Raw genomic sequence first — 27,033 nt, 5'->3', positions numbered from 1 at the left:
ATGGTGGAGAAGCTGCTCTGGGCCAGTGCTGACCATAGCGGGAACAATGTCTGCCTCTCCTGAGCAGAGCAGCATTAGGGGGTGGACGTTGGAGCTTCCCAGTCACCTCGGCAACATCGAGAGAACAGCTCCAAGCACAGTCTGACCCCAGGCAACCCAGCACTATCCCAGACAATCCCTGGGCACTTTCCAAAGATTATCACAAGTCAGGAGCCAGTCCAAAAGGACATTTTGGAGTCGGTCACTGTCTTTTGGAGGGTCAGTGACTTTAATATTATGGAAGTGCCATGCCAGCTGGCCTCCGGAACAAGGAACTGGCCTTGGCACTGATTGTTTAATTAGTTTTAAAGCATTCAGTGCCACAGGAGCTCAGTTCCAGCCTAGTCTTCTGGGCACAGACAGCCAAGTTACTTCCAGGTGTGGTCTCCTTGTGGTGGCAGCAGGGTATTTGAGAAGTTCTGTGCTATTGTAAGTGACATCCCTTAACTCAGCCAAGATACAAGGCCTGGGCTGGGCGACCTCACCAAAGGGCACTTCAGATTTACTGACCCACCTCCTCTGAGAGGGCTCAAGATATGTTCTCTTGGTGAGGTTATTCTCCTCCCCAACGTTTTGCAGTTTTGTGAGACAGGTTTGATATTTTCTTGCAAATACAAAGACCAAAGATGTCTCTGACTCAAGTGTTTCTTGACCTGTAAATCACTGAAATCTTGAGGAGCATTTTGGATGAACGTTGCTATATGCATGCTTTATTCCCATACTTTTTCTAGATGACTCTTTCTCATCATTGTTGGAGAGTATCCTGGTCTCAGTGGGCTTCTGGTCTCTCTTATTAAGACTTCACTTGTGCATTTATGCTTTAAGGTCAAGAGTGAGTTATTACAATAGTCTCTGGGAACTGGGAAACTGCAATTGTTTTGTACATAACTTAAAAAGATGTGCTATTATCTGTAACACATGTTCCTTACCTCTTAGGCGTGGAGGAGCTTTGAAGGATTGGTGCAAGCATTAAAATAAATGTATTTATGTAAAAGACCATGTAAAAGACACAAATAATGCCCAGTGAATAAATACTGGTAATGCATGTGGCCATATCAACGCATGCAAACAATAAATGCATAGAATCATGGAATCATTACAGTTGGAAAAGACCTCTAACATCATCAAGTCCAACCATTGATACAATACCAACGCACCTGCTAAACCATGCCCTGAACTGCCATATCCACACATTTTTTGAACCCCTCCAGGGATGACTGCACCACTGCCCTGGGCAGCTTCTGCCAGGGCTTCAGCACCTTTTCCTAATATCCAATCTAACCCTTCCCTGATGCAAGTTGAGGCCATTTCTCCTCATTGTGTTTCTTGTTACTGGGGTAAGAGGCCACCACCCAAGTCTTTATTACCTCCTTTTAGGTAATTGTAGAAAGCAACAAAGTCACCCCCAACCTCCTCCAGGCTAAACAACCCCAGTGCCCTCTGATGTTCCTCACAACACTTTTGCTCCAGGACAAAACACAAGGACAGATATTTCACACACTACACCTGTTTTCATATGAATTTCTATGTCAAAGGGAAGGGTCAGTGCAGATCCTGTGATGCATAATAAGAATGAGCTTAGACTACAGACTTCCCTTCAGTGGAAGCTTTAATAACCATCTTTGCTCTCCTTGGCACCTGCTTTTACAGAACTTGTAAGAACCAGGTATGTTTGAGTCCACAAACGTCACTGAAATTGGCCGGGGGGTTCCAAGTTTTTTTATGGAGGAATGATGAGCAGGAGAGCATAAAAACCCACACAGTGTGATCTTATGACATTCATTTCCTACAAAAATAAGTTTCTTTAAAAGAAAGAAGTAACAGCCTAAAGCAATCGCTCTTTCTGTTTACACAGTCCGTGCTCTGAGTACACATTTATGTGTGTATCTCACATAGCGCTTACACAAAAACACAAGGAAGCACACGTGCCACCGTGCATTTCTCTGTGTGCGGTCTCAACACACACCTTGCAAGAGAGCCACCCCAGATCAGTTGGTTGGCATTGCACACCCCTGTGTTCATCCCCCACGGGAACACCTGTACATTTTGAGCGCTATCCCTAATTTCCAGTCAGGGGAATCTCTCCAATCGATGGGGGATACGTTGTCTCAGCACCCTCTGAAGCTGACCGGCATGGTTTCACTCACCAACAGAACGGTTTATAAGACCGGCGTTTGTGGATACTTTCAAAGGACGAGTGTGTGGGCACGAGGACCCCGTGCCGGGGATCAGGCTGGGGAATCGAGGCCAAAATTATTTATGGGGAGCATCTGAACTCAAGAACCGTAGAAAACCTTTTGTACAGAACAAATGACTGACCTCAGAACAATTTACCTTCACGAGATTTCTAAGGTCCTGTTGCTGGGCCCATGTTTTTTATTTCACGTTTGAATGTCAGCAGGTCAAAAGGACCAGTTAATTCTGATGAAGTGTTCCCCCCCAGCAGAGACACGTGCCGGCCAGCCCAAGGCCAAGGAATCGCAATTTCTGAGCAGGGTCCCATTTGTCTCTCCCATCCCCCTACTTCTCCTTCTCACTTTTATATTTTTGTAACTATGATTGTAGTTAAATTAGAAATAACTGACGGGCAAATCCAGCTGGATGGAAAGAAAATTGCGAGAGATTTATTTTATTTTGATAAAAAAATGACATTGCCTTTTGTTTTTGTCAAAAAAAGACTTTATTATTCCTTGTACCATGAATTGTGAAATCTATCACGAAATGGGTAAAAATTATTGAAGGAAATGGTCGTGTTAACCTGAAGGGGAAAATCATTAATGTTGATGTATTTCATTCAATTTTAAATGTAGAATTTGTTTTATTTTATTTTATTTATTTGGCATTGGGGAACCAGGGGAAAGGCAGGAGACTTGCAAAGGACTCTATGTGCCTTTAAGTCAAAACATCTATTTTAAAAGCACTCTTCCCTCCTTCCCCCAGGTTCATTCTTCTACATAAAGGATATGAGATGGTGGTGGTGGTGGTGGTGGTGGCTTTTTTCCTAAGAAAAGAGGACCTCCTCAGCTCATTTTTCTTTTCAAATGTGAAATGAGGTGGAAAATCCTCATTTCACGACAGGAAGGACAAATATTGACACAAAGTTAGTATTTGTCAGGAGCCCTAGAAGCAACCTGAGTGCTAAAATCTCGTACAGATGTTTATGTTTGTGTGTCTGTGTCTGTATGTGCTTGTCTCTAATTAAATAATGGACTCGACTTTATCATAGGGGAAGGTGCAGGAAGCAATGTCTGCTCTCTGAGGCTGAGGAAATAGCTGCAGAGGGTGAGCACACACACTCCCCGTGTATTAATTCTCTGTTTCGTGCACTGTGCAGGATGCACACACGGCACACGTGCCTGTGCAACGCTCAGCATGCACTCGCCTCTCCCTCTGCTGCAGGGCTGAACATCTTCTCCACCTTTCCCACCTATTTGTGTGATCCCCGGCTGACTCCCACTCCCCAGGTTTCGCTTTCTTCCCCCCGTCCCTCCTCAGGTGTATATGCACAAATCTAACCTGTTTCATCCCATCTCACCCAAGGCAGGGGTTGCTCCTGGGCTTTATCGCCGCTATTGTTCATCGCCAATGTAAATAGCACACGTCAGCTCAATATTCAGTGGTCACTCAGCGTTTATTAAGTACTGTCCACTCTGGCCTTTTTTAGAGGAGAGCCCCGGGGCAGATTAGCTGCTGGCCCTGACACGCCACGTCACTTATCTATTCGCATTGATTATGAGAGTCAGCTGTGGCCGGGACTGGCTTTTTTCCTTCTCCTCTCAGACCCCTCTTACAAGCACCCCTGCTTGGGTTTTCATGAGGAAATAATCAGATTAGGGCTTCAGCGGCGAGTTCATATGGAGTTCTCTTTCTGCAATGTGCTACTAACTGAATAAACGTGTTTTGTGGTAAATTGTAAATGACATTATGATTACTAAGGCCAGCATGGGTTTCATTTAAAAGTGATCGAAATTGCAGGCTGCAGGAATTGTGACTGGCAGATAAGGCCATTTGGAAGGAGACAGGCAACGATGCGTGAGCGCAGGGGTGTGTGTGCAGGAAACCCAGCAAACCCACTTTGCAAGGCAGGCAGGGAAAAGGGAAGTCCTGGGAAATCATAAAATATCAGCAAATCTTATTTGTAGACAAGAGAAATGTCAGCGGGGGGAGAAAGGAGGTTTCTGCAAGGGCAGGCGATGAGATGTGTCAGCCTTTCAGAGATGTGGGCTGGCTGCCTGCTGCAGGGCGCGTCCTCCCGGCGCTCCAGGACAATATTGAATGGCTCTGAGTGCAGCGTTTCCCCTTCTGCTTCGGAATGGAGTTGCTTCTCCCTCTCCATTTGCTCCCAGCGCAAGCCGATAGCGAAGTACTTACACTGAGAAAGCGGGGAAAAAAAGGAAAGACATGAAAAGGGGAAAGAAAATGGTAAGTTGGTGTCTAAAAATAGGAGGTTTCTCACAGATCCTATCTGAGTTAGACCTCGTCCCCGAACAAGGCTTGGCATTTATGTAATGTCATCGCTTTCCGCGGTGGCACGCAGTGAGAGCTCCTTGTGGGGAACGCTAGCAGACCTCAGTCTGCACGAGAAATCCCCTTGACACAAATCACGGGTGAGTGTCCACAGGATCCAGGCGTCAAGATGTAGCCATAAGCAGAGCCCAGACTTATTTCTTATCATTTGTTTCTTTTCCAGGACTCTGTTATTTCCTTCTAGCAGTGAGTTTCACGGTCACAGCATTTCCTTGATAAGGGGAATGCCCTTTTATTCATCCAAAACTTTGTGACTCTCAAAGATGTTGCTGTTCCTTTCTTTTTTATCATCAAGATCAGGCGTTATTGATTTGCATGCCCGTCCCCAAAGCTGCTGAATGAGGAACACAGAGTTAGTTTAGACATTGGCTGTGTTTTGCTTAACACGGTCGCGAGCACAGCTAACGCCGGAAGGGGCAGGCTCAGAGTGGGAAGGATGAGAGCTGACTACAGCAGCACATACCTCCTTTGATTTTATTTTGAAGGGAGGAAGGAAAAACAGAAACACACGCTTTTTTTTTTTTTTCCCCCTGAGATGCTCCAGGCAGAAATGTTTATGGTTTTGGTGCCTGTATCTGAACTCGTTTACTTTTATTCTCTCTTTATAATCAGTGATGATCTCATCATTACAGCCTGAGGCACAATTTCTCTCGTCTTAAAGCAGAGACCTAAATTTGGTCACATGGAGCCTTCCCTTGCTCTGAAAAATCTATGGGTTACATCTCCTTTGTATAGATCTTGCCACAAAAGGATCCCACTGACACCTGGGATGGGAATCAATGGCAAATCCTGACATGCATGGAAGTGTCTTAGCTCCTGTTATATTCAGTGGAAGAATACCTAAAATATTACATAAAGTGGCTCTGGCCCTCACGTGGATCGTGTGTTATATCTACAGATGTTGTAGGTACCCATACAAGTCCAGGCAACGTTATGCAGTTGTGTTGAAGTGAGGGGATCCTACCTCTGGTCAGGAAAATCAGGATTGTCAAGGGTGATCCAGCTGACAAAGCAGGTATTTCAGGGTGAAAGTCATTGCTTTCTAAACTGCTTTGTCTGTATTAATTGATTTGGCAGTGTTTCAGTTACCATAAATGTGTCTAGTGTAATTTCAGGTGTTGTGTGGTGTCACACCAGGCCTCCAGCTGACAGCCTTGAAGAACACAGGTCTTCAGCAGACCCTGTGTCGCATGTCTCAGACATCCCATGAGATGGTAGATGCCTGCCTGTGGGCAAACGTTCTAAACTCCATATCACTGCTGACTGCAAAGGAAGCTTAGGACCTTGGAACACATTAACTCCACTATTTGTAGGTGACTGAATCTGGTGCTTTCTTTTAGCGCTAAATCTCTTATTTGTTTGAGATAGAATCCCTGTGAGTGGGATGTGAGGGCTTTGTGTAGAGTTAAATGATCTTCCCAAAGAATTACAGTAGTGCCCTGATTTGTTATCCTGCTACAGGCTTAGAACCAGGACAACACAGAAGACGTAAGGACACAGGGACATAACGGTGAGTCTGGCTGAAGGTCCAGCTACTGTGCCTGCCCTTTCAACAGTGACAACAATTTGATATCTAGAAAGAACAAAACAAGAGTATATGGTATTTCTCTGTCATTCAGTAGCAGTTTTAAATCAGTTCCAGTTCAAGGACACCTTGAGGTAGATGTGGTTTCTAACTATTTAATATCTAACTATTTTAACTTCCTTAAAACCATGCAGAAATTTAGCACCACCAGAAGAGGCTTTGAGTACTGAATGGGAAAATAAGCAGCAATAACAGACTGCTGAAATGATGTTTATAACAATTCATATATTTTTAATCTTCCCATCTCCCCTTATTGTCTTCCAGGAATTTACAGAGATGACAGCAACTGTATCTTCAAGCTCTCGGTTCAAGGTTACTTCTGCAAACAGACCGACCATGCACTTGTCATCCTAGAAAACCTAGACCCCAGTATGGTCAGCCAGAAACTGTTCCCTGTGGTAGCAATATCTGGCAGCTTTATGGACACCTTCAGTGATGGGACTTTGCATGCATCGTGTTACCCTGGAGAGCATCACTCTACTCTCTTTTCTGTGTTGCCATCCACCAAACTCACCACAATTTGCTTCCCAGATCTGGCACCTCTGACTTTCAGACTCTACCTCCTCAGCGGCCAAAACACAACACGAGTGCCCCTTGCTATATTCTACAGTGAACCACTCAGCCTTCGTGTTTTCGTTCAAGGGAAATATGTCTTTCCGACCCCATCTTCTTTTTCACTGAATGAAGGAGCAGGAACCAATTACTTTAGCTTTGAGGACAATCTTCTCTATGTTCTCCTGAGTGACAAGGAACCGGTAGAAATAGTGGCTGGCCTTTCCCTTCTTGTGGCTTTTGCTGTAACTGAGGCTGTCGGGGAAGAGAATGAAGCAAGTCTAATGCATCGATTAGCTGATTTCTTGAAGGTTGGTCATGACCAAGCCAGAGTAATCCATCATGTGCTGGGAGGTGAAAGCATGTTAAAGACAATCTCGGACAATGCTAGCAAGAAGAGATATCACTGCCCCAGCATGGCATTTTACATGGATTCTCATAGTAGATCTGGCTCACAGGAAGCGGGCAGAGGACCAGTGAGCACCCGAGCTCTGCAGCCACCTGATGTGGCTGGTTCAAGAGTGCTAATCATTGAACTTGGTGATCCACCAGACCATCCAAGAAAAGAGTTGACAAGTGACAGCCTAAAGGGCTTGGTCAGAACAATTATCAACGCTCATCAGACTGGAGACCTTCAGAGAGGTCTGGGTTTGTCTATTGATACCTTAATGGTGACTCAGCCTGCCCTACTGTTTCCAATGGAAGATAACAATGGGTAAGTATTAGCTGCAGCGTTAGCAGAGGTTGATACTGGTTGAAGCATAGTGAGGCAGTTCCACCACTTGACCTGCTTATGAAGACAGGCAGTAAGTTCTCTGTTGACTGAAATATGACTAAACAAATTGGGACACTGTGAAGTTTCCATTATGGAGCTGCGTCCAAGTATTAGCTGGCCTCCTGAGTGTGAATTCCCATATTATTCTGCCGGTGCTCATGATTCTCTGTAGTATAGAGATGTCTGTGATGCTTTAAATCCGGAGCAGAGTTCCTGGATGTCTGCCCTGAAACTACAAAGTGTTAGGTAAAGCCAATGAGTCTAAAGAAGTTTAGACTAAGTTTTTTCTTAAATTTTAAACCACTAAATCTAGAAATGTTTATAAATTGATGTACCACCAGAGATGCTTAATGAAAGATGGGTTGTTGCCTTAACTAGCTTGCAGGCCTAAGCATTGATTTGTATACTTCTAAACTTTAAGGCCAGAAAGAACTGTTTAATCTTCTGCTTCAGTCTCCTGCATGACACAGGGCACTGCTGTTCACTTGGATACCTCAGTCTTGACATTTCTTTCTGGCTAAAATTCCAGAAAACCATCTGGTCTTGAAGATGCAAGATCTGGACACGTCCTGTGCTGCCAGAATGTGTGCCTAGATGCTGGTTGCCATCTCTGGGTTTGCTGTCACAAGTACTTGCCCCACTTTCTCTTGTCAGCGTTTCTATCTCCAACTTTCCTTGACAGTTTCTTGTTCTTTCCTTTGCTGTTATATCAATGAGTTCCTGGGTATTGACCCTTCCTCCTCCTCCAGATACCTCCAAAGCAATCTGATCACTTAGTTGTCTGCTCTTTAATAAATTGAAAGGTTTGAGTTCTGGTGACTGTTTCTTTCCTTCTCTGTCTGTGTTCTCTGAATCCTTTTTGAAAGGCGTATGTCTGAAAAGCCAACAGTTTTCTTTGATGTCAGTGCCATATGCACCAGTGGTATTAAACCCCCTTTTCTACGGACAGAATTCAATGCTCCCATTCGCGCATTTTTCCTCAGAAATAGGGAGTGTTTGCGATCCTCTCTTTGTTCACTGTATTCTCAAATTCCTTTTCAGTTCTGTCTATCCAGGATCCAACTCACCCACTTTGTTTGCACAGGCCCATACAGCACATGGCCTACGTGCCCACGTGTTTGACTGTTCTCTCCATAATTTATCAGCCCACCAGCCCTTCTGTGCATTTTATCAGCGGTGGCTTTGTAGTTGTTTCTTGATGTAGATGTAGCACTGGGCCAGAAGCTGATTTTGACAGAACAGTGTAGGACACCCCTTCCCTTTATAACCATTTCCCAACAGGAGCTGCCTTTTGAGCTGTCTTGGTTAACTGGTTTTTGGTCAGGTTTGTACGTACCGACATTTATGGAAGTTCTGCACCCAAGCTCAATTTTCAAAGGCCTTTTTTTTTCCTTTTATCCACAGCAATGGTCAATCCTTTCTGTCCCTCTTTCCCCTTCTAGCTTTTGTCGTCCTCTTACAGCCCCAGTTTGCATGGCCCAGATGGCAGCCCTTATCGGCAGAGAAGGCTGTGAGGAACAGGGCTGGGAAGGGAGCAGACAGCAGTGTATTTCAGCCTCAGATCCTGAATCTGTATTAAAAGCATATGGGAAATATGAAAAAAGTAATTACCCATCTGTTTTTAATAGGGGACATGGGATTTGATGTTTGGCAACCTTATTGTGTACTCTCTTGATATTGCATAATATTATTTTTTGATGTGCACTACTGAGCCTTACCCAAGTATGAGCCTATTCCATCTTTGCAAGAAAGAAATTGGATTTGTCTAAGAATTACTTCCTCTAATTAAGACCATATCCTCTCACATTTACCACTGACCTCTGTACCATCCCGATGTCTATTAACTTCTAATGTTACAAACCACTATTCACACGCTTCACAGGCACCGAGGCTCTCACGGTAGCGAAGCACCCCCAGTAGGGATCGTTGGTCTGGGACTATAGGAAGTTTTGCCTTGTTTTGTTGTTTGGTTTTGGTTTTTTGATTTAGGGGTTTCCTTTTCAAAGTGTGTTATGCTAAAAGCAGTGGGAAATTATTACTTGTAAAATCAAATCTTAAATGGGGGCCAAACTCTAAAGTTCTTCGCTGTTTTTTATCAGCAGAACTAACGTCACTGTTGTCAGCGGGGGGGGGGGGGGTGTGTTACAGTGCAGGGTACCACCAAATGGGACAGCCTGTAACAGGAAAGGTTTTCCTGTCTTTACACCATCCCAAGACATGCCAGAGCCTGCAGACTGAGGCAGGTACGGGACCCCTCGTTCCGTCTGCCTGTTATTGATGCTCTGATCTAGAGGAGCAGTAACAGCTACAGCGTGGGAAAGGAACAAGCTATCATTTTTAAAGGAAATTCACCAAAGCCCCATTAAATGCTTATGGGTTCCTGGGTACTTAAGTGTAATATGACAGGGGAAGCAGAGATGATATGAAGGAGAGGACCTACCTCTTCTCTGTGCCAGGGAAGGAATTTTGTGGCTGCATTTTTTCAGGCATAAATGACATCTTCTCCATGCTGGGGACTGCTCTCTCGGCTGGGAGTTTTTCTTCCCATCTGTGCATGCTCTGTGAAACCAGTCCTAGCATCGAGGATCAGGACAGGTAGCCCTGGAAGGAGGTGTTTTTATCACAGGGACAAGAGCGGTGCTAGCTTAAAGCCACAGATTCACCATGTCAGTAGAAGAACACCTGGGATGCGTATTCAGAAGAATACTGACATCCCCAGATAACAGGACCAGCTCAGAGCTCATCTACCCTCGGCCGCTTGGGCTCCTCTGCAGGGTTATTTATTACTCCTCATCAGTCATAGCTTTTCTGGAATTACTCATGGCTGACATTTCTGATGTGATAAAGCCACAGATAACTTGTGAAATGAAATCAGGGTTTTCCTGTTGGGACATGCAGTGTCCCTGCTGTCTCTCTGTCTCTCTCTAGGCAGTACATGCTCGCACGGGTAAGGATAATGGGGCTGGGATTACAAGTCAAGACAAGTATTCTAGTGTATTTTTCTCTGGAAGGAAAAGAGAAATATTCTCACCCCTGAGTTGTGCAAAATCCAGTCACGGTCTCAGATACACACAGAGCGCGCGCCCCAGCCAGGCCAGTCTCCCTGCAGTTTCAGACTAGTGGCTCCTCTTGCATCAAGGCAACAACAAAAGATCTTTGATCAGCAGAGACTGGGTGTTTGTTTTTGCAGCCCAGGACAGTGAGGCTGAAGGGAGCCTTGGAAGCCTCACTGAGGTTGGGCAGCTAGGCAGTAAACCTAAATGTGTATCGCATTGTCATGCCATTAAAAAAATTGTCTGTTATGATTCGAAATGCTTTTTTACATGATTTTAATTTAACTCCTTTGTTAGGGTCACTTCAAGTAGGACTCATTGGTTTTTCAAGACAAGACAGAAGTGACTGCTGGAACTGCTATAGCCACACAGAGCTGGAGAATCAGAGATGACTATCACGTCGTTTTATCTTCCGGTGAATGTCTGTGTATTAATATATACTGCAATATATTTCCAGATAGAAATCTCTGGTTTGCAAAGTATGCCTAATGTCAATATAAATATAAAACTGCAAGATGGGGAGAGCACAATAGCGAATGTATTGTGTGTGTTTGTGTGGGTGCCTTTATACAAAATCAAAAGAGAGAGTAGAGGAGGAAGATGAAGAGGGTAGGAAAGACTTGGAAAAAGGAGCATGGGACTTTGCAAGCTCTGTGGGAGAAAGGAAGGATATATTGCCATATATTCCCCACACCACCTCGGGTCTTTGAATTTGAAGGGTTTTGTGCTATTAAATCTCAATTATACGTCTGGGGGATCAGCTCAAGAGCAGCTTTTCCCTATTTCCCGGTGTTCCCCAGAAGTTATGGCTGTTCAGTCACATGCAGGAGAGCCGGGAGTGTCCCCATCATCTTTCTCAGGGACTTCAAAGAGCTCTGGTCCCAGCACTGGTATCCCAGTGCTGTCAGACAAAATCTGACTTGCTTATGTCATGGAGATCATTTTTTCCCTTTAACAATTAATGCAACCTGCCGTGAAAGCAGTGATTTACACAATGCGTGCACATGGCAGAAAGGAGCTGCCAGCCACGTCTCCGAGGGACCGATCCTTTCCCCAGTCTGCCTTATTTAACACGTGAGTGGTGTCATGTTAACTAATCAGCAGAGCTTGGCTGCTGTGACATTAGAGTGAGTGATGGCTGCGTTGGCTCCCAGGTCAGCCCACTTTGTTCTCGCGTGGTGCTCTCGAAGCTGTTCTGCATTGGATGGCAAAGGGAGACAAATTCTTCCACATGCTTTGTTAGTGGGAGCCCAGCAAGTGAAGGGTCAAATGGCTTTGGGTGCTAGGTCTTTGTGGGGCTGCGTGTATATATATGCTCACACACACCTTGGTTTGGCTGTAGGACCTCACGCCCGCGGGCTACAGTCACATTATCATCTGGAAATTGGATAACGACAGCACAATGACAAATCCAGGTTGCTTGCAATAAGGTGCTAATCCCTTTGCTTTAATATCGGAGCAGCGTGTAATGATGTTTGGACATCACTCCAGTTTACTGACGACCCCACTGGGGCCGGCAATAGAAGCGTACAACTGTCTAACAAGCCATCAGGTGATCGCCGTCGTCAAAGCAACGGAGGATGCAATCTAATCTTCCCTCCATCCCTTCCAGCTCCCAATAAGGACCAGATTATAGAAGTGGCCCATCAATGCTTGGTAACTCGAATCAATTAACGTTAATTCGCACAATGCTATGATGTATTGTGATCACTTTCATTTCGGAGAAGGGGGAAGAAATTGCTATAATTCACCTAAAATGAGGTTGTCTATGGTGCTGAGGTATTAATTGGGTGTCCATATTAAATGGAAAAGGAGCACGGTAGTGAAGGAAAAGTGGATGAGTGACTCTCTTGGCTGCTATTGACCTATCAGAAGAAGACAGTGCCCTTTTCCTTTGCTTTTATCTATTACAGTTTTCCCTATTGCGTGTCAAGTTGATGTATTATAAAAAATTCATTTGGTGACCTTTCACCCCCCTAGCAGATTAAACAATTTCACTGGGATGGCATCATTAACAGGGCCTTGCATTTAATGATGATTTCTCTAAAAGGCCACGGAGATTCGATTTTAAGCTAACAGATTTATTGCACTATTATAACATATCGTAAAAAACCGTACCACCTACGGTCTGGTTTTAGGATAGAAACTGTTTAAGAGTTTATGTGGAGCTTAAAGTGGTATTACCTTGGGATACGCAGCAGCAGCGAGGCTCTGACCTCCGGCAGGATGCTGTTTGCATTTAATAAAAGGCGTTTTTCTGACAGTAAACTTCAGGAGTGTGTTATGGAGGAGGCCTGGCTTAGCTTCTCGCCACTAGTACTCAGCTTTGGAAGTTGGGGTGTTTCCGTTCATCTACAGCAATTAATGGGAGTCGCTAATGAATTTGGAGGACGTTTCTCCATTCTCTGAAGCACCAGCTTTGTCTCTCTCTTTCTAAAGGCTCCTGGTGATCCCATCTCACCCTTGAGTGGATCCAATAAGTCCTCCCAGTCTCCTTATTTTCTCTTTATGAGGTGTCTTATCACTCAAGACTGCAGGAATGTGGACTCCACCAGCTGGATCCAGCCTTTGGTGCCACTAGGATTGAGAAGTGCTAAGCAAAGGTTGTCTAAGCAAAAGGGAAGACTGACCTTATGGGCAAGACACGTCTGTGTGTTCCTGGACAGCTGTGTTCGTGCTCAGTGTCTGCATTAATTGATTTGTAAAATCAGGAAAAAACAATCTCAAAAGCAGGGCTGAGAGCCATTTGGAGCTTGAACAGTCCCTGGTAAATGGAGAAGTGGAGATCCGATGCTGGTAGTGCCCCAAAAGCTGAAGTCAGAGGATGTTGGTTAGAAAAGTCTGGGTATTTTAATTAATACATACTCCTACAGAATATGTGTTGGACCTTTTTTCAAAACTTCTTCAGTCTAACAGACTTACCTGATGCTCTCAACAGCCATAAAATGGCCATTTCTAGCTGAAGCATCTTTGCTTTTTGACAGGAAACCCTCACAATGATTAGATAAAAGAGCATACTTCTCTCGTCCAGCCTTGCCGGTAGAGGCAATTGGTTTAATTGTTTCTTGTTCCAGTTCACCATTGATGTGGGTCTCCTCGCTATCTCTCCCCGCTTCTTGTCAGCTTTCTGCCATCACAGCATCTGACACCCAGGGCAGTGGACTCATGGCTTTGTCCAAAGCTCCCTGCTGATGCTGGATGGAATATTTATTTAGGTGCCTAGGTTTTTAAATTTTGGTCTCACTGACTCCGCTGCCGATGGAGCCATTGGTGATGTCTGACACCGTGGCTCCTCTTCGCTCTGTTACTGTAGTCCTCATAAGGAGATACAAACAGTATTACAGATGAATTGTTTCTCTGTTAAGGAAAGCTGCAGCCTGCTTTCCACTGGAGTTTATTTCCTCTGGCTTTGGTGTTCCTGGAGGTGTTCAAGGCCAGGTTGGATGGGGCTTGGAGCCCCTGATCCACTGGGAAGGGGGTTGAAATTAGATGATCTTTAAGGTCCCTTCCAACTCAAACCATTCTATGATTATTGTTGTTATTATTATAATTTTTATTAATATTATTGCATTTACTATTTTAATTATAACTAAAATTACATGCTGTCCTTGGTTTTAGGGAGACTTTCTTCCCTCTGCCCCAGATTTCCCCATTTAGGTTCCCAACCATGCCCTAATGCCTGCGGCAGGTTCTCTGCTTTCCATGACCTGTAATTCCCTCTCTCCCAGAGAGCAGGCACTTGCTCTCCTGCAGAGCCTCAGTCTGTTCTGCATCAGTGTGTCGGCGCTGGCGGTGAAAGGATGGGGGATCCTTCCCCGGTGTGGCTGCTGGCTGAGGTACGGCGAGCGGTGCCCGCTGTGCGCACATGTGGCAGAGCCGCGAGGCACTGCGCGACGGCGCTGCTCCCCGTGGAGCTGCAAGCGTGGCCATCGGGGCAGTGACAGAACAGCTCTTGTCGCCCACGGGGAAGGAGGCAGTTCCCCTTGCTCCAGTCCTTGCAGGCACGCTTGTCTGCCCCCACCCTCCAGCTGCGAAGCCGTGCCAGGAGAGCCCGTGCTCCTCGCAGCACATCGCTGGGAAGCAGTGGGCGCTCCATCTCCGCCACGCACACTCCGTGGCTGCACCCCGAGGCAGGGGCTCCCTGGCAGAGCCGGGATGGCCCGTGGGGGGTATACACACCATCTTCTGTGCTGTGTTAGCTGGATTCAAATGGCCTGCAAACAGATGATAATTTTAGCACATGTGCGTGTATTTGGCTCTCAGTCACCCGAGGGAGTCGCGGCGGTTTCCTGCGCCCTCCTTCAGGTGTGAGAGGAGCCCGGCAGGGCTGCGGGTGTGCGGGCAGGGCATCTTGCGCCGGTATTCTTCCTGTTTGTTGGCAGTTTGGAAGAAGCTGGAGAGCAAAAAATACCAACTTGGCTTACAGAAACCATGCCAAGATTCACCTAAACTTGTCGGGACTCAGCTGGAGCCACAGAGCTCACGGAGAGAGCAGATCTCTGCCCTGAGAGCAGCAGTGGCCGAGCGCGGTGCTCCTGCAGACAGCTTTGGTCACAGTGCTGAGTGCACATTTATGGCAGGATTTGGAGAAGAGCAGTCATGAAATCTTTGGTGACTTTGACACAAATTTTAAATCAATACAAATTTTTATTTGTAGAAGAGGTTGAAGGTGGTCATTGGAAATCTTTTTCCTGGACAGGAGGCGTTTACAGCTTCCACTGTTATCAGTGCGCTGCAATGAAGACTCCGGGGCTAAGATATTAGGTTTATGAATCCATAAAATCCCTGGGTTTGGCACATGCTTCCAGTGTGATCCAAGGGAAATCACTTATTGTGTTCATTTCTCACTTTCCATCTGTAAACTCAGGCTGAGAAGAAAAGGATTTTTGCTTTTTTCTTAACTGGTGCTGTTCTCTGCTCGGAAGCGACGCCTGTTTCTTCTTTCCATACACACTGTGCCATGAGAAGGTAAAACAGTAGTTGTTTCATATAGTGCTCCTTCCTATTCACACCAGACACCAAGTATTGCCACCTGCCTGACTACGGCAGAAAATTCCATGAACAGACAGTACACTGTCATTCCTAGGTAAGATGTGAAACACCTCTAGGATTGGCATTCGGGGGTTTCCTAACAGTAATTTTCTTTTATTTTCTCTTCTCTTTTCTTCTCTTTTCTTCTCTTTTCTTTTCTTTTCTTTTCTTTTCTTTTCTTGTGAAAGAAATGGAAGCAGACAACATTCAGAAACGTCCTTGTACATGAGACCTTACAACATCGCTGTTCATGTGCAGCCCTCGGATGGAGAAATTGAGAAGCAGCTTCCTATACAGCCAAAAGTCATTTTCCTGGATGGGAAGGTATGGTTTTCCGCTCTGTGAATGAATGCTTCTGTTAATTCTGTATAATGTTGACGTTTCCAAGAAGCCCAAAAGCTGTGAGATAGACCTAAATACGGCAGAGGACAGTTCTGTAAATAGACGGGGCAAAGGACAGCTCTATAAATAAGCAGTTATTGGTATTCTGGGAACATCTTCCAGGATGAACTCTCTTTCATGGCTTCCTTCAGCTCTTTTCTACAAGTGTTAGATTCATACAATTGTGTGTAGTTTTCGGATTTCTGCTCTTAAAGGTTAGAAGATATCATTGAGGAATGTGGGAACAGCAACACAATCACAAAGGCTGGCGATGTCAGGTGTGATGGGGTATCTTGGTCTGACCAAGCAGTGCTGTGCTGACATCACTGTGTTTCAAACACAAGTTCTGGAAGCAGCAGGTTAGGTCACGGATATCCTTAGATGCTGATGGGTGGTTGAGCTGAAAGAGGGTAGTCTTGGGTGAGATCTTATGAAGAAAAGTTTTGCTGTGAGGGCAGGGAGGCCCTGGCCCAGGTTGCCCAGAGAAGCTGTGTCTGCCCCATCCCTGGAGGGGTTCAAGGCCGGATGGTGCTTGGAGCAGGTGCTTAGTGGAAGGTGTCCCTGCCCATGGCAGTGGTGTTGGAACTGGATGGGCTTTAAGGACTCTTCCAACCCAACCCATTCTATGATTTTTATGATTCAGTCCCAAAGTCACATGAAATCTGCATAGCACAGCTTCGTGTTATGTTTCTATTTCCATTATACTTTTATGTCCTTTTTCCTATTTTCTATGGAAACTTTATATAACCATTCTCATTTTGCTGGACATGAAAAGTACAGCCACAGAACAACTAGCCCAGGTACAACATTTTTACAGTGGTGACCCTGAAGCACAGTGTCAAATCTAAGCTTCAACAACTTTGTGGACATTATTTCTGGATGCAAACTTGCTCTACAATGAAACCACCTCTGTATATCCATTAGTTGTGAGACTGGTTCTGCAGCTTTGAGGCACAAAACTTTCAGCTTTTTTCAATTTCATTTCTGTTCCCAACATGTAGGCATCTTGTTGTAGGCTGTAGAATACGCTATTTGACCTCCAGCACCTTTCCACAAGCCAACTGTGCTGGACGTCAAACATTGCTGGTTACCTGAAGCGACAAACAACACTTACATGTAGGTAATTGAATCTTCCCTTGAGTTTCACACCCTTCTGCAGACAGGTTTCAGGTTTTCTACTGGACTTGAGAACCAGTAGCTCTCTACCCCTCCTGAAAGTTAATATTTTTATATACAAATAGACTATGGGGTCTAAATCCTGCGCATCTATTATGGCTCTGTAATTTAGATATCAAAATTAGTTACTTGCACGGAGTGTATGAGGAACTTAAATTTGCAGCCTGACTAAATGGACAGACTGAATCTAGTCAGTTCCCTTGGACTTGTGGAGGCACTATCCTTGTAGATATTCAAAAGCCGTCTGGACATAGTCCTGCGCAATCCCCTCTACGTGGTCCTGATTCAGCAAAAGGTTGGCCCAAATGGCTTCCAGAGGTCCCTTCCAACATCAACCGTGCTGCGATTCTGTGAACTTAGATGCCATAGAAGCCACAGTGTCAAAATTAGCTGCTTCTCATAGGTGATGTGAGTGTGACCCTATTGACTTCAAATGAAGCAGCAAAACTTGCTGGACTTTATTGACACAGACCTGAACTTGCCAAAACTGGTTCCTCTGAGCCTAAAGTGTTATGGTGAGCTTTGTGATAGTTGTAACATGTGCCACGTGGATGCAAACTGCTGGGCATTAAAAAAATTATTAGAATTGTTAAAACCATCAAAACTTTCATTCCTTTTGTTGAGGAGGAAAGACCTTAATTCTTCTCTTTTGTTCTTCCTCTCAGGGCCAAAGAGTTGACAAACTGGGGCCTCCTTCAGAACCCTGGGTTGTATCAGCTCACCTCAAGGGCTCCTCGGAGGCTGTGCTAAAAGGTTTGGATGTGTTTCCTTCCGGCGTTACGGCATAGCAGCTGCGCAGAGTGATGCTGATCAGCTTAGGAGTTCTCCCTGAGAAACACTGGACTTGAAAGCCAGTCTTTGGACTGAAAAGGGAGGCGGTAGTAGGAGTCTGGTGAACTGCCTGGTCATGTGCCAGAGAAAGCTCCTATGACGTATTTTCATGCTCGCACAGCTTAAAGGGAGTATATCCAATAGTTTATCTTGAAATGACAAATCTCAGATCAAAGAAAGAACAGAATGAAGAAATAGAAATCCTAATACTTGATTTTCAGCTAATGTGAATTGGGGCAATTTCCTTAAGAGTCAGTGACAATCTGTCCCAGGGAAGGATCGGACCAAGTGCAGACACAAACAACTGCCGATTGTTTGTAATTAGCATACTTCAAGGTGCAAATGTGTCGTCCCGTCCCCCTCCCCTTCCCCCCCAACCCCCCGACCCCGAGGGATCGAAATGTTTCCCTTCCGGTCTTCGTTTGTCGAAGGAGCTGAAGTCATGATTGACTCCCTTGAGGCTCTGGAGGCTGTGACCGCGCTGGGATACAGAACCGTGTTCAGGCACAGTGCTGAACCAAACCTGGGATGATCATATGCCTGGGAACTAGAACGTGGAAAGGATATTTATTATACAGCATCCTAATTTTCATGGCTAAAATCTTCAAATGTAGGCAAACAACACGCATAGGAGGGGCGAGGTTTCATATTAGAGGTATTTTGTTTGCAGTAAACCCGTCTGTGGGTTACCTTTGGCTTGAAAAGGTCACAATTAGAGAAGATAAGCAGCACTCAGGCTGTGGATCAGAGCTTCTCACCCTCTCAGTCCGTGTTCCTGTTAATTAGAAAGCCTTCCTGTGTCATCATAGTTCCAGGTTCACAGGTTAGAAAGGTCCTTTGGTCTTTCCGGTTGTTTTTCATGCCTTTTCAGGGCAGTTCACCTCCGAGGTTTAGGAACTTGGGTCTAAGTGAACCACAGATTATTGAGCCAGCGACTGGCTAAGAGTAGGAGAAAGGAAAGGAGTAAGGGAGAAAGGGAGGAGGAGAGGAAGGAAGGGAGGAAGAGACAATAATGAGAAAGAAAGAAAGGAAAGAAAGAAAGAAAGAAAGAAAGAAAGAAAGAAAGAAAGAAAGAAAGAAAGAAAGAAAGAAAGAAAGAAAAGAAAGAAAGAAAGAAAGAAAGAAAGAAAAGAAAGAAAGAAGGAGAAAAAGAGGGGTAAAAAGAAAGAAAAATCACTGAAGAGAAAAGCACTTCACATTCTTTAAAAGATACATGCATCAAATTAATAGTCAATAAACTCCAGCAAAGAAAGAACTGAGTAGTACAGATGTTCCACATGTAATAGTTTGCTGCAGTTTTCCCTTTGACAAACGTCCTTATTGCACTCGTCTTTTGAAGCATATGAAAGCAGCATTTAATCGAAATGGGTCCCGTCTAGCGCACTGAGACCACTTCATCTGACAGCAGCCAAACTGCCTCATGGAAAGTAGTTTAGCTCCAAATTAGCTTGCTTCTACGTTAAATACCAGCTTGCCTGAGAGATTTTTGTGAAGACTCCCATATATATCTGTAATATTCTGAGCTTTGAAGCATATGTGCCCCAAAGCTGAGATAGTCTCTGTTGATAAGTACAGTACAGAACTCCAGGCTCCATCACGGAATGGAAATGGCAATTGTAAAGTATTTGAACGCAGCTGACAAGACCTTCTATAAAAGCAGTGGCACAGTGAGTATCAGAGCCAAGAGAAGTCTTGGTAGATACTGTCATAAGGAGAATCTTATGCATAGGAGGTAAACAGATGAGCCAGGATCAGGCTGGGGCAATTAGAGAAATCCAGATTCCCACATCGCCACCGAGCCTATTCACAGTATAAATTACTGCCTGTTTATCACAGCTGATCCTGGAGACTCACAATGAAAAGGGGTGCTTGGTGTGCTAAATGCTGCACAACACCAGAGAAAAATATATGTAGTCAAAACTAACTGAGATATTAGTAAATTTAAAAAAATATAGAATCATTAAGGTTAGAAATGACCTCTAAGCTCATCCAGTCCAACTGGGTGATCAGCCCCACCGCTCCTACTAAATCATGTCCCAAAGTGACATATCTGTACGTTTTGAACACCAATAGGATATCATGGGCACACTGGGAAACTTCATCATTTCTGTTGCTAAATCAACTAAAAGTGGTGTGCCTCTGCCCCGGGGACCTTGTCTCAGGAAGTAATCCCAGTCGGCAGCCTGCATGCAACATCTCTGGAGGCTGTACGAGTTCAAGAGTCCAGGCAGGGCATGCCAGTCCTTCAGTGCCAAAGAACAGAATCTGGCACTGTTTAGTTTGTATTATACAGGTATAGGCACCAAAAATGGGATGAAAAGAAAAACATAAATTGTCCTGCAGTCTGGCCTTCCATAAAAAGCCTTGTCTCCACCTGCTGAATACTCCTGTGCATTTGTGACTGCAAGATGTCCCACAAGGATGTTTGCTGCTTCATTGCTTTATGCAACATCCTTGGCAAGGGGATGGCAAAGTACGAATGTCCTCCTCACGTTCAGACTTTATGAACTGTCACCTGTGCAGCTTAACGGCAGTAAAATGTTAAACCACCTGCTTCATAAAGCAAAAAGTTATTACGCGTTGTCTTTGAGCTGGCAAAGGTCTGTGTTCGTGGTCGCTGGAGCAAGTCCAGCATCCCAGGGACTTCTCACCCCCACCTGAACCAACATTTTGGAATTTATCAGTCTTTAGGATTTTACCCCTCTCACTGCAAGAGCCCAAATGGAGCCCAAACCTGCTCAGCGTTGCTAAAGGCCAGGGCTTGGCTGGTGCTCAAAGATACAGACGATAAAATGGAGATCCATTTGCAAAGTAAATTATAACTTTTAGAAAGAGCCTACAAAAATAACAACCACGGCAAGTGTAAATGTTTGGCTCGAATGCATTCCCTGACAGCTTAGCACAAGAATTAAGGTGATGGAGAAACATGCTCACCCAGGTTTCATTTTAGTGCTCCCCACGGATCTTTCCCCTGCCAGGTTTCCAGCCTAAAGTGCCTCCTGTATGGTCACAGGGCAGGCACCACGGGTGTTTTTCATAGCCAGATCTCTGTTAAATCATCTGGCAGGTTTGCAGAAAAATTCAAAATGATTTAACAGCAGGACGGGAGGAGGTTTGCCCAAATGAGGAGGTGACACACCTACAAGTCAAAAAAGGGGTTAAACCAGACAGCTCTTTTCCCTTCCTGCAGTGGCTGGCTCTTTGAGACCATCCTTTAGGAGAGAAAATCGCCCCTCTCTAATACTCTTCTAACCTTGGTGACATGCTGTGTCATGAGACCTGAGCTGAATCAAAATGATGGGCGTCTAGAACTTTCCAGTGGACCTGTACAGCTCCAGCTACCTGTGCTTGCTCCCCATGACATCTGTATTTATGCTACACCCCCCAACATGGGTATGTACAGTAAATGCCATTTCACAATCAGCTGAAAGGACCAAGGTTCAGAAGCTAAAGTCCTCCGGTCCATCAGGAATTTGGTGTCCCAGGACCTCTGAAGACCTGATCCTGTGTGAAATGTCTGGTTTAGATGTTTTAGGGAGGTCACTGAATTTAGGCTTTCTGAAGTCCCTTTAAAGTCACAAGAACTTCTGAGGGGCTTAGGTGGTAATTAGCCAGACACTGTTAATTGCAAGGTGATTTTTCTATTCCTCTGCAGGGCTCACCCAAGCGCAGGTCATAGATGGATGTGCAAGCTTTACCAGTCTGGCCATCTCCAGCCCGGGTATGAACTGGAGACTTGTGTTCACTGTCACATCACCTCCAGGTGAGCTGCATTTGCTGCACGTGTTGTGGTTTGGTGACTGAGCTCCAAACCCAGCAGGTGGTCTCAGTTTATAAAAAGGGGAGTTAGGCTTTGTTTGGATGAGTAGAGCAATGGCAAAGCCTCTGCCTTCTGTTATCCAGCCAAGCTGGTGTTACCCGCCCAGCTGGAATGCTGGGGTTTCCCATGTTATCCATGCCGGGTTCCCTCAATCAAGAAGAGTTAGTACAGAGAAGTACTGCTGGAAGGAGATGCCTCTTTCTCCGTGGATTCTGTAGCTACAGATCCCATGTAGGAAGCAGGTACTTAAAGTCATTTAAACTGTCAGAGCAAACTTTTTCCTATACATTTTATAGTTGGACTCAATGAATTTAAAGCTTTATTCAAACCAAAATGATTCTGTGCAATTCTGAAATTGAGTCCTTTCGTTTCATCTTTTTTTCCCCTGTTAGGATGCAGGGAATTTCTATCTGTGCTCCCAGTTATTTTCCTAATGCCTTTCACCAGCCGTTTGTCTGCACCTGGTCATCTTTATGGCTGCAGCAGGTTATACGCGTTCAGCGCTTGCCTCCAGGGCTGAGCTCTGCTGGCGGTTTACAGGGTGATGTGGGGACCTCTGGGATGGTGCAAGGTCTCTGAGGAGCTCAGTTATGGTGAAGAGGCAGGTGTGCTTGTGCTTCCTTAGAGATACCAGCTGGGTAGGACAGCCGCACCTTGGGGATACGGCGCAACAGGAACTCTGGCTTGTGAAGGTCTTGGGGCACATGCGCAAGAAAAATACCTGTCCAGCTGTTTAGGGACCTGAATTTATCTACAAATATGCTTCTGAAGTTATAGAGAGATTAAAGTGCTGGTTTGTTTAAAGTGCTAGTCTTCTTTCCAGTGGCAATGTGCACTTGCAGCTCAGAAACCGACCCTGTCCTGGGCTGCATCGAGAGAAGGGTGGCCAGCAGGGAGGGGGTTCTCCCTATCTACTCTGCTCTTGTGAAACCTCACCTGGAATCCTGCGTTCAGTTCTGGAGTTCTCAGCACAGGGAAGACATGGATTTGTTGGAGCGAGTCCAGAGGAGGCCACGGAGATGATCCAAGGGCTGGAGCACCTCCTGTATGAGGACAGGCTGAGAGAGTTGGGGTTGTTCAGCCTGGAGAAGAAGAGAAGGCTGCAGGGAGACCCTAGAGCAGCTTCCAGTAGGGAAAGGGGCTCCAGGAAAGCTGGGGAGAGGCTCTGGATCAGGGAGTGCAGGGAGAGGACAAGGGTAATGGTTTTGAGGTGAAAGAGGGGAGATTGAGGTGAAATCTTAGGCAGAAATATTTTCCTGTGAGGGTGGGGAGGCCCTGGCCCAGGCTGAGCAGGGAATTCATGGCTGCCTCATCCCTGGAGGTGTTCAAGGCCGGGTTGGATGGAGCAGCCTGACCCAGTAGGAAGTGTCCCTACCCATGGCAGGGCAGGTGGAATTGGATTATCTTTAAGGTCTCTTCCAACCCAAACTATTTTATGATGATTCTATGGTTCTTGTCTCAGAATGACTGCTCAGGCAAGTCCATGGAGAAGCAGGAATGTCTTGTCTGGCATGTAGTCCGAAAACGTATTACGATATAAGTCTTATAAGACCATGTGTAATGTCTCTGTTCTGGTGTTACACATATGCATACATACGTATATTGATATTTATGTTTGGATATGTGCAACTATCAATATAGATATATACATATAGATATCATCTCTCATATATGTGTGTGTGTATACCTATATAAGCTGAGACCCATCAGGTGGAAAGAAACCTGGGAAGGGCAGAGAGAGATATTCACAGGAGAGGTGAGGCAGCGTGTGCCTCTGCGTGAAGCCCTGATGAGCACTGCTTTGCAATACTCAATACAGTTTTGTTTGTGCACGTACAGAGATGAAGTGTGACTTGGGTCAGCCAGGAAAAACAGAGACAGAGCAAATACATCAGACAGGTGAAGTGCCCAAGTGAAAGTGGTTAATGAAAAAAACCTGAGCTAAAAATTTAGAAGAAGGTTGCTAACGTTTAGACTTTTTCTGTACAGCCTATCATAATAGATAGGAATAGTGAGAGCAGCTCGAACTGCTTTTGGATGGAGGTCAATACAGTTGTGGGTGGTGTTGTACAACGTGGTACACACAGTAGCACGGGATAGCAGGTCTAACCTAAGAAATCCCTTCCTGTCCTGGGATTAAATGAAGATCTAATTTTTTTTTAATGGGAAATCTTTGCTCCTCTCAGTCACATGTAGCAAATCAATGAGTGTTGCGTATGGCTTTGCAAAGGGAGACCTGGGGTGTAGGGAGCACGTGGAGGTGAGCCTTTAAAGGAGGGATTTGCATCTATTTTGAGGGCGTATGCTGCCCAGCACCCACAGCTCCCATTGCCTTCACTTCAGAGCGAGCAGATGGAAAGTCAGCACCTCACAGGATCTGACTTTTGAGTGGGAAGTGCAGCTTAATGAAATGTGTTTGGAAACCTATTTCAGGGAAGTCACCCCATCTTCCCTCTGAACAAAGGTCCAATGGAAATCTGTTTTATGAAACAGTCGGAGTGCTGCAGAGGGATGTTAACATCTAGCAGTGCGTGAAGCTCATGCATCTGTGTAGGCATCACCAGTGTAAATCAGAGTATTTTAATAGGCATCACAAAAGTACCCACTGAAAAAGCAATCTCCGTTGCTTGTTTATAATTGGGGACTGCGCTGGAGACAGAATAAAGATCTCTTTCTGAAGAGATCTGCTTATCTGTTGAGATAAACAAACAAAAATTAAACAATCAAATAGCAAGCGTTTGGGGTACATTTCCATAACCAGGTTTCCATGTGTACCCTGGCATCGTTTGTGATTTGGAGGGAGTTCAGAAGATGCAGCTGATGGCAAATGCAAGAATCCCGGGTGTGTTAGTTCCCGGGGAGAGCAGATTATTCATAGCACTGCTGCATATTCACACTCCTGGTTTTACAGTAATATTCACTTAACTGATAAGGATCCCAATGGGATTGATCCATCCACTTCCCATTTAAACCAATAACAGTCTACTCCTAAAATATTAGAGCAGTGTGAAGCCCATTTAAGCACCTCTGTGTGTGGACTCCTTGTTATCTGTGAGATTACTTGTCTCAGCTGAAGTTCAGGTGTGTCTGTACCTGCAGGCAAACTTTTCCCAATTGGAACATGCTTCCCACATTGTTCTGATGAAGCTCTGCTTTGTTCAAGTGGACAATATTGACGCAAATCTAATTAGTTTCAGATAAAAGTGCTTACAGGGACTTACCCCAGTCTCCATACCTTTATCTGACATGGTTCCTTATTTTTTTTAATGAATTGATGAAAAATTTTACATTTTTTATTAAAAGCAGAACTCAAACAAGTGAAAGAAATATCCATCAAAATGATTAGAATCATGGGGTTAGGAATAACATTGAGCCAAGTAGTAAAACAGGTAATGAGTTGATGTGTTAATCCATATCCTTCAAATTGGTCTATAGAGAATGCCAGGGCCGGTTTTGTTAAACTCTTGTCCTTCCCAGGCGCATCTCCATTCAAAATGCATTTTGGAAGTGGTTCAGGGAACCGAAACCTCTCTATATTTCTGATTTTTAAAAGGGCAGTGTTAGGCGTCTTCCAGTTCTTGAAGCTCAGATGCCGAGGCCCAATGATCTCCTGGCCACAGAAACTGAGTAGTGACTGGCTTGAGTCTGTGTTCATTTACAGAAAACTGTAGGATCTTGGAGCAAAGAGCAGTGCCCAAAGCTTTTGTGCAGCATGGGACTGAGTATTCACCATGCTAACAGCACGGACACTGATTATTTGTGTTTGTGACGCTCCTTGTCAACATAGTGGAGTTTATTAACAAGTTCACTGTGAGCTTTGTGCGTCATGGGCAGCTTAATGCTACTGAATATTCCTAGGTTCCCCCTAACTCACATTTATAGGAGTCAGGAATAGCCTGTGAAAGCTGTGTATGGCTTAGCACTTTTGTGGTTGCAACCAGCTTTTCTGCCTTGCTGAGCAGAATGTGCATGAGTTTGGCCTGATCTGTTTGCACTGAGGAGTAGACACTTTGTGAGTGCGTTTTCTGGGTTTGCAGTCAGCTAGACAGATTCATGGAAGAAATATCGAGGATTGTTAAATACAAAGAGGCTGTGTTTGCTTCAAGAAGCATTGAAAGCTTGAAACTTACATTAGAGAAGTATTGTTCCGTATTTTTTGTTCTGATACTCACTCCTAAATAAATACTGTTGGCTAACGCTGGGTTCAGACGCGTTCTGGGCTGGTCCTGCATGCATTGTTAACAGCAGCATCGCTGTTGAAAGGCTATTACCTGATGTTTCAACTGTAAAAACAGTGTTCTCACTTTTGTAATAAACAGGAGCTAAGTTTACTGTGCTGTCTCAGCCGTTTACCATTTCCCCTGTCCCCATGGGAGTGAAGGCCAGCATGATCCTCGTTGTCACACTAAGCTCAGCAGCAGCTGCGTTCATCCTCACTCTTGCATTCTGCTGGTTCAAGAAGAGCAAAATTAAGGGTAAGTTGGAAATGCTCACTAAAATTTATTCTTGCAGGCACCCTGTTTTGTTTAATATATCTCCAGAGTGGCCACACTGGGATTAGACAATGGCACTCAGAGAAAGCCATGAGAAGTTCAGTGATTCGCAGTGTAGGTTGTAGTTCCAGGGTTATTCAGTTCTGTGCCTGCCCCGGGGGTCTGAGTCCTGGCTGGAGGAAATTCTAACTGTATGTGAAAGATGGTGAAAATCAGATCTCTATAACGCAAACAATTGAGGAACAAAGAAAATATTAGCTATGATTTCAGTGATGCGTTCATATTATGGAGGATAGCAGTGAAGTATCAGCGTGGCGGGGTTAGGCAGAGCCTCGGTGCTGGCCGAGGACCAGATATGGCTGAGGTGTGAACGCTGCGGAGGCAGCAGCACGGCAGCCTCCCAGTACTGAAAGGGGGCCCGCGCAGAAGCTGGGGAGAGGCTCTGGAGCAGGGAATGCACAGATAGGATGAGGGGGAACATTTTTAAGCTGAAAGAGGATAGATTTAGATTAGGTCTTAGGGAGAAATGTTTTCCTGTGAGGGTGGGGAGGCCCTGGCCCAGGTTGCCCAGGGGAGCTGTGCTGCCCCATCCCTGGAGGGGTTCCAGGCCAGGTTGGGTGGGGATGGAGCCTCTGATCCAGTGGGAGGTGTCCCTGCCCATGGCAGGGGTGGGATTGGATGGGCTTTGAGATCCCTTCCAGACCAAACCATTCTATAATTCTAAAATATCCCATATCACACTATTGACATCATACAAGTCACAGTGGTAA

The 27,033-nt window shown here is 45.1% G+C and overlaps 1 protein-coding gene across 1 annotated transcript in view; it reads left to right on the top strand.

Annotated features, from left to right (window-relative positions):
• PKHD1 (PKHD1 ciliary IPT domain containing fibrocystin/polyductin) overlaps positions 1-27,033 on the top strand; it is a 254,042-nt gene that overhangs the window by 218,574 nt on the left and 8,435 nt on the right. The window contains exons 59-63 of the mRNA XM_054063619.1: positions 6,416-7,418; positions 15,751-15,886; positions 17,785-17,872; positions 21,606-21,713; positions 26,090-26,245. Of these exons, the coding sequence (XP_053919594.1) occupies positions 6,416-7,418; positions 15,751-15,886; positions 17,785-17,872; positions 21,606-21,713; positions 26,090-26,245 (1,491 nt within the window). The remainder of the gene's footprint in view (positions 1-6,415; positions 7,419-15,750; positions 15,887-17,784; positions 17,873-21,605; positions 21,714-26,089; positions 26,246-27,033) is intronic.

This window comes from Cuculus canorus, chromosome 3 (assembly GCF_017976375.1).
Source record: "Cuculus canorus isolate bCucCan1 chromosome 3, bCucCan1.pri, whole genome shotgun sequence".
Classification (NCBI taxonomy): Eukaryota; Metazoa; Chordata; class Aves; order Cuculiformes; family Cuculidae; genus Cuculus; species Cuculus canorus.
The sequence above is the reverse complement of the archived record's forward strand: the minus strand, read 5'-3'. Positions and strand labels throughout refer to the sequence as shown.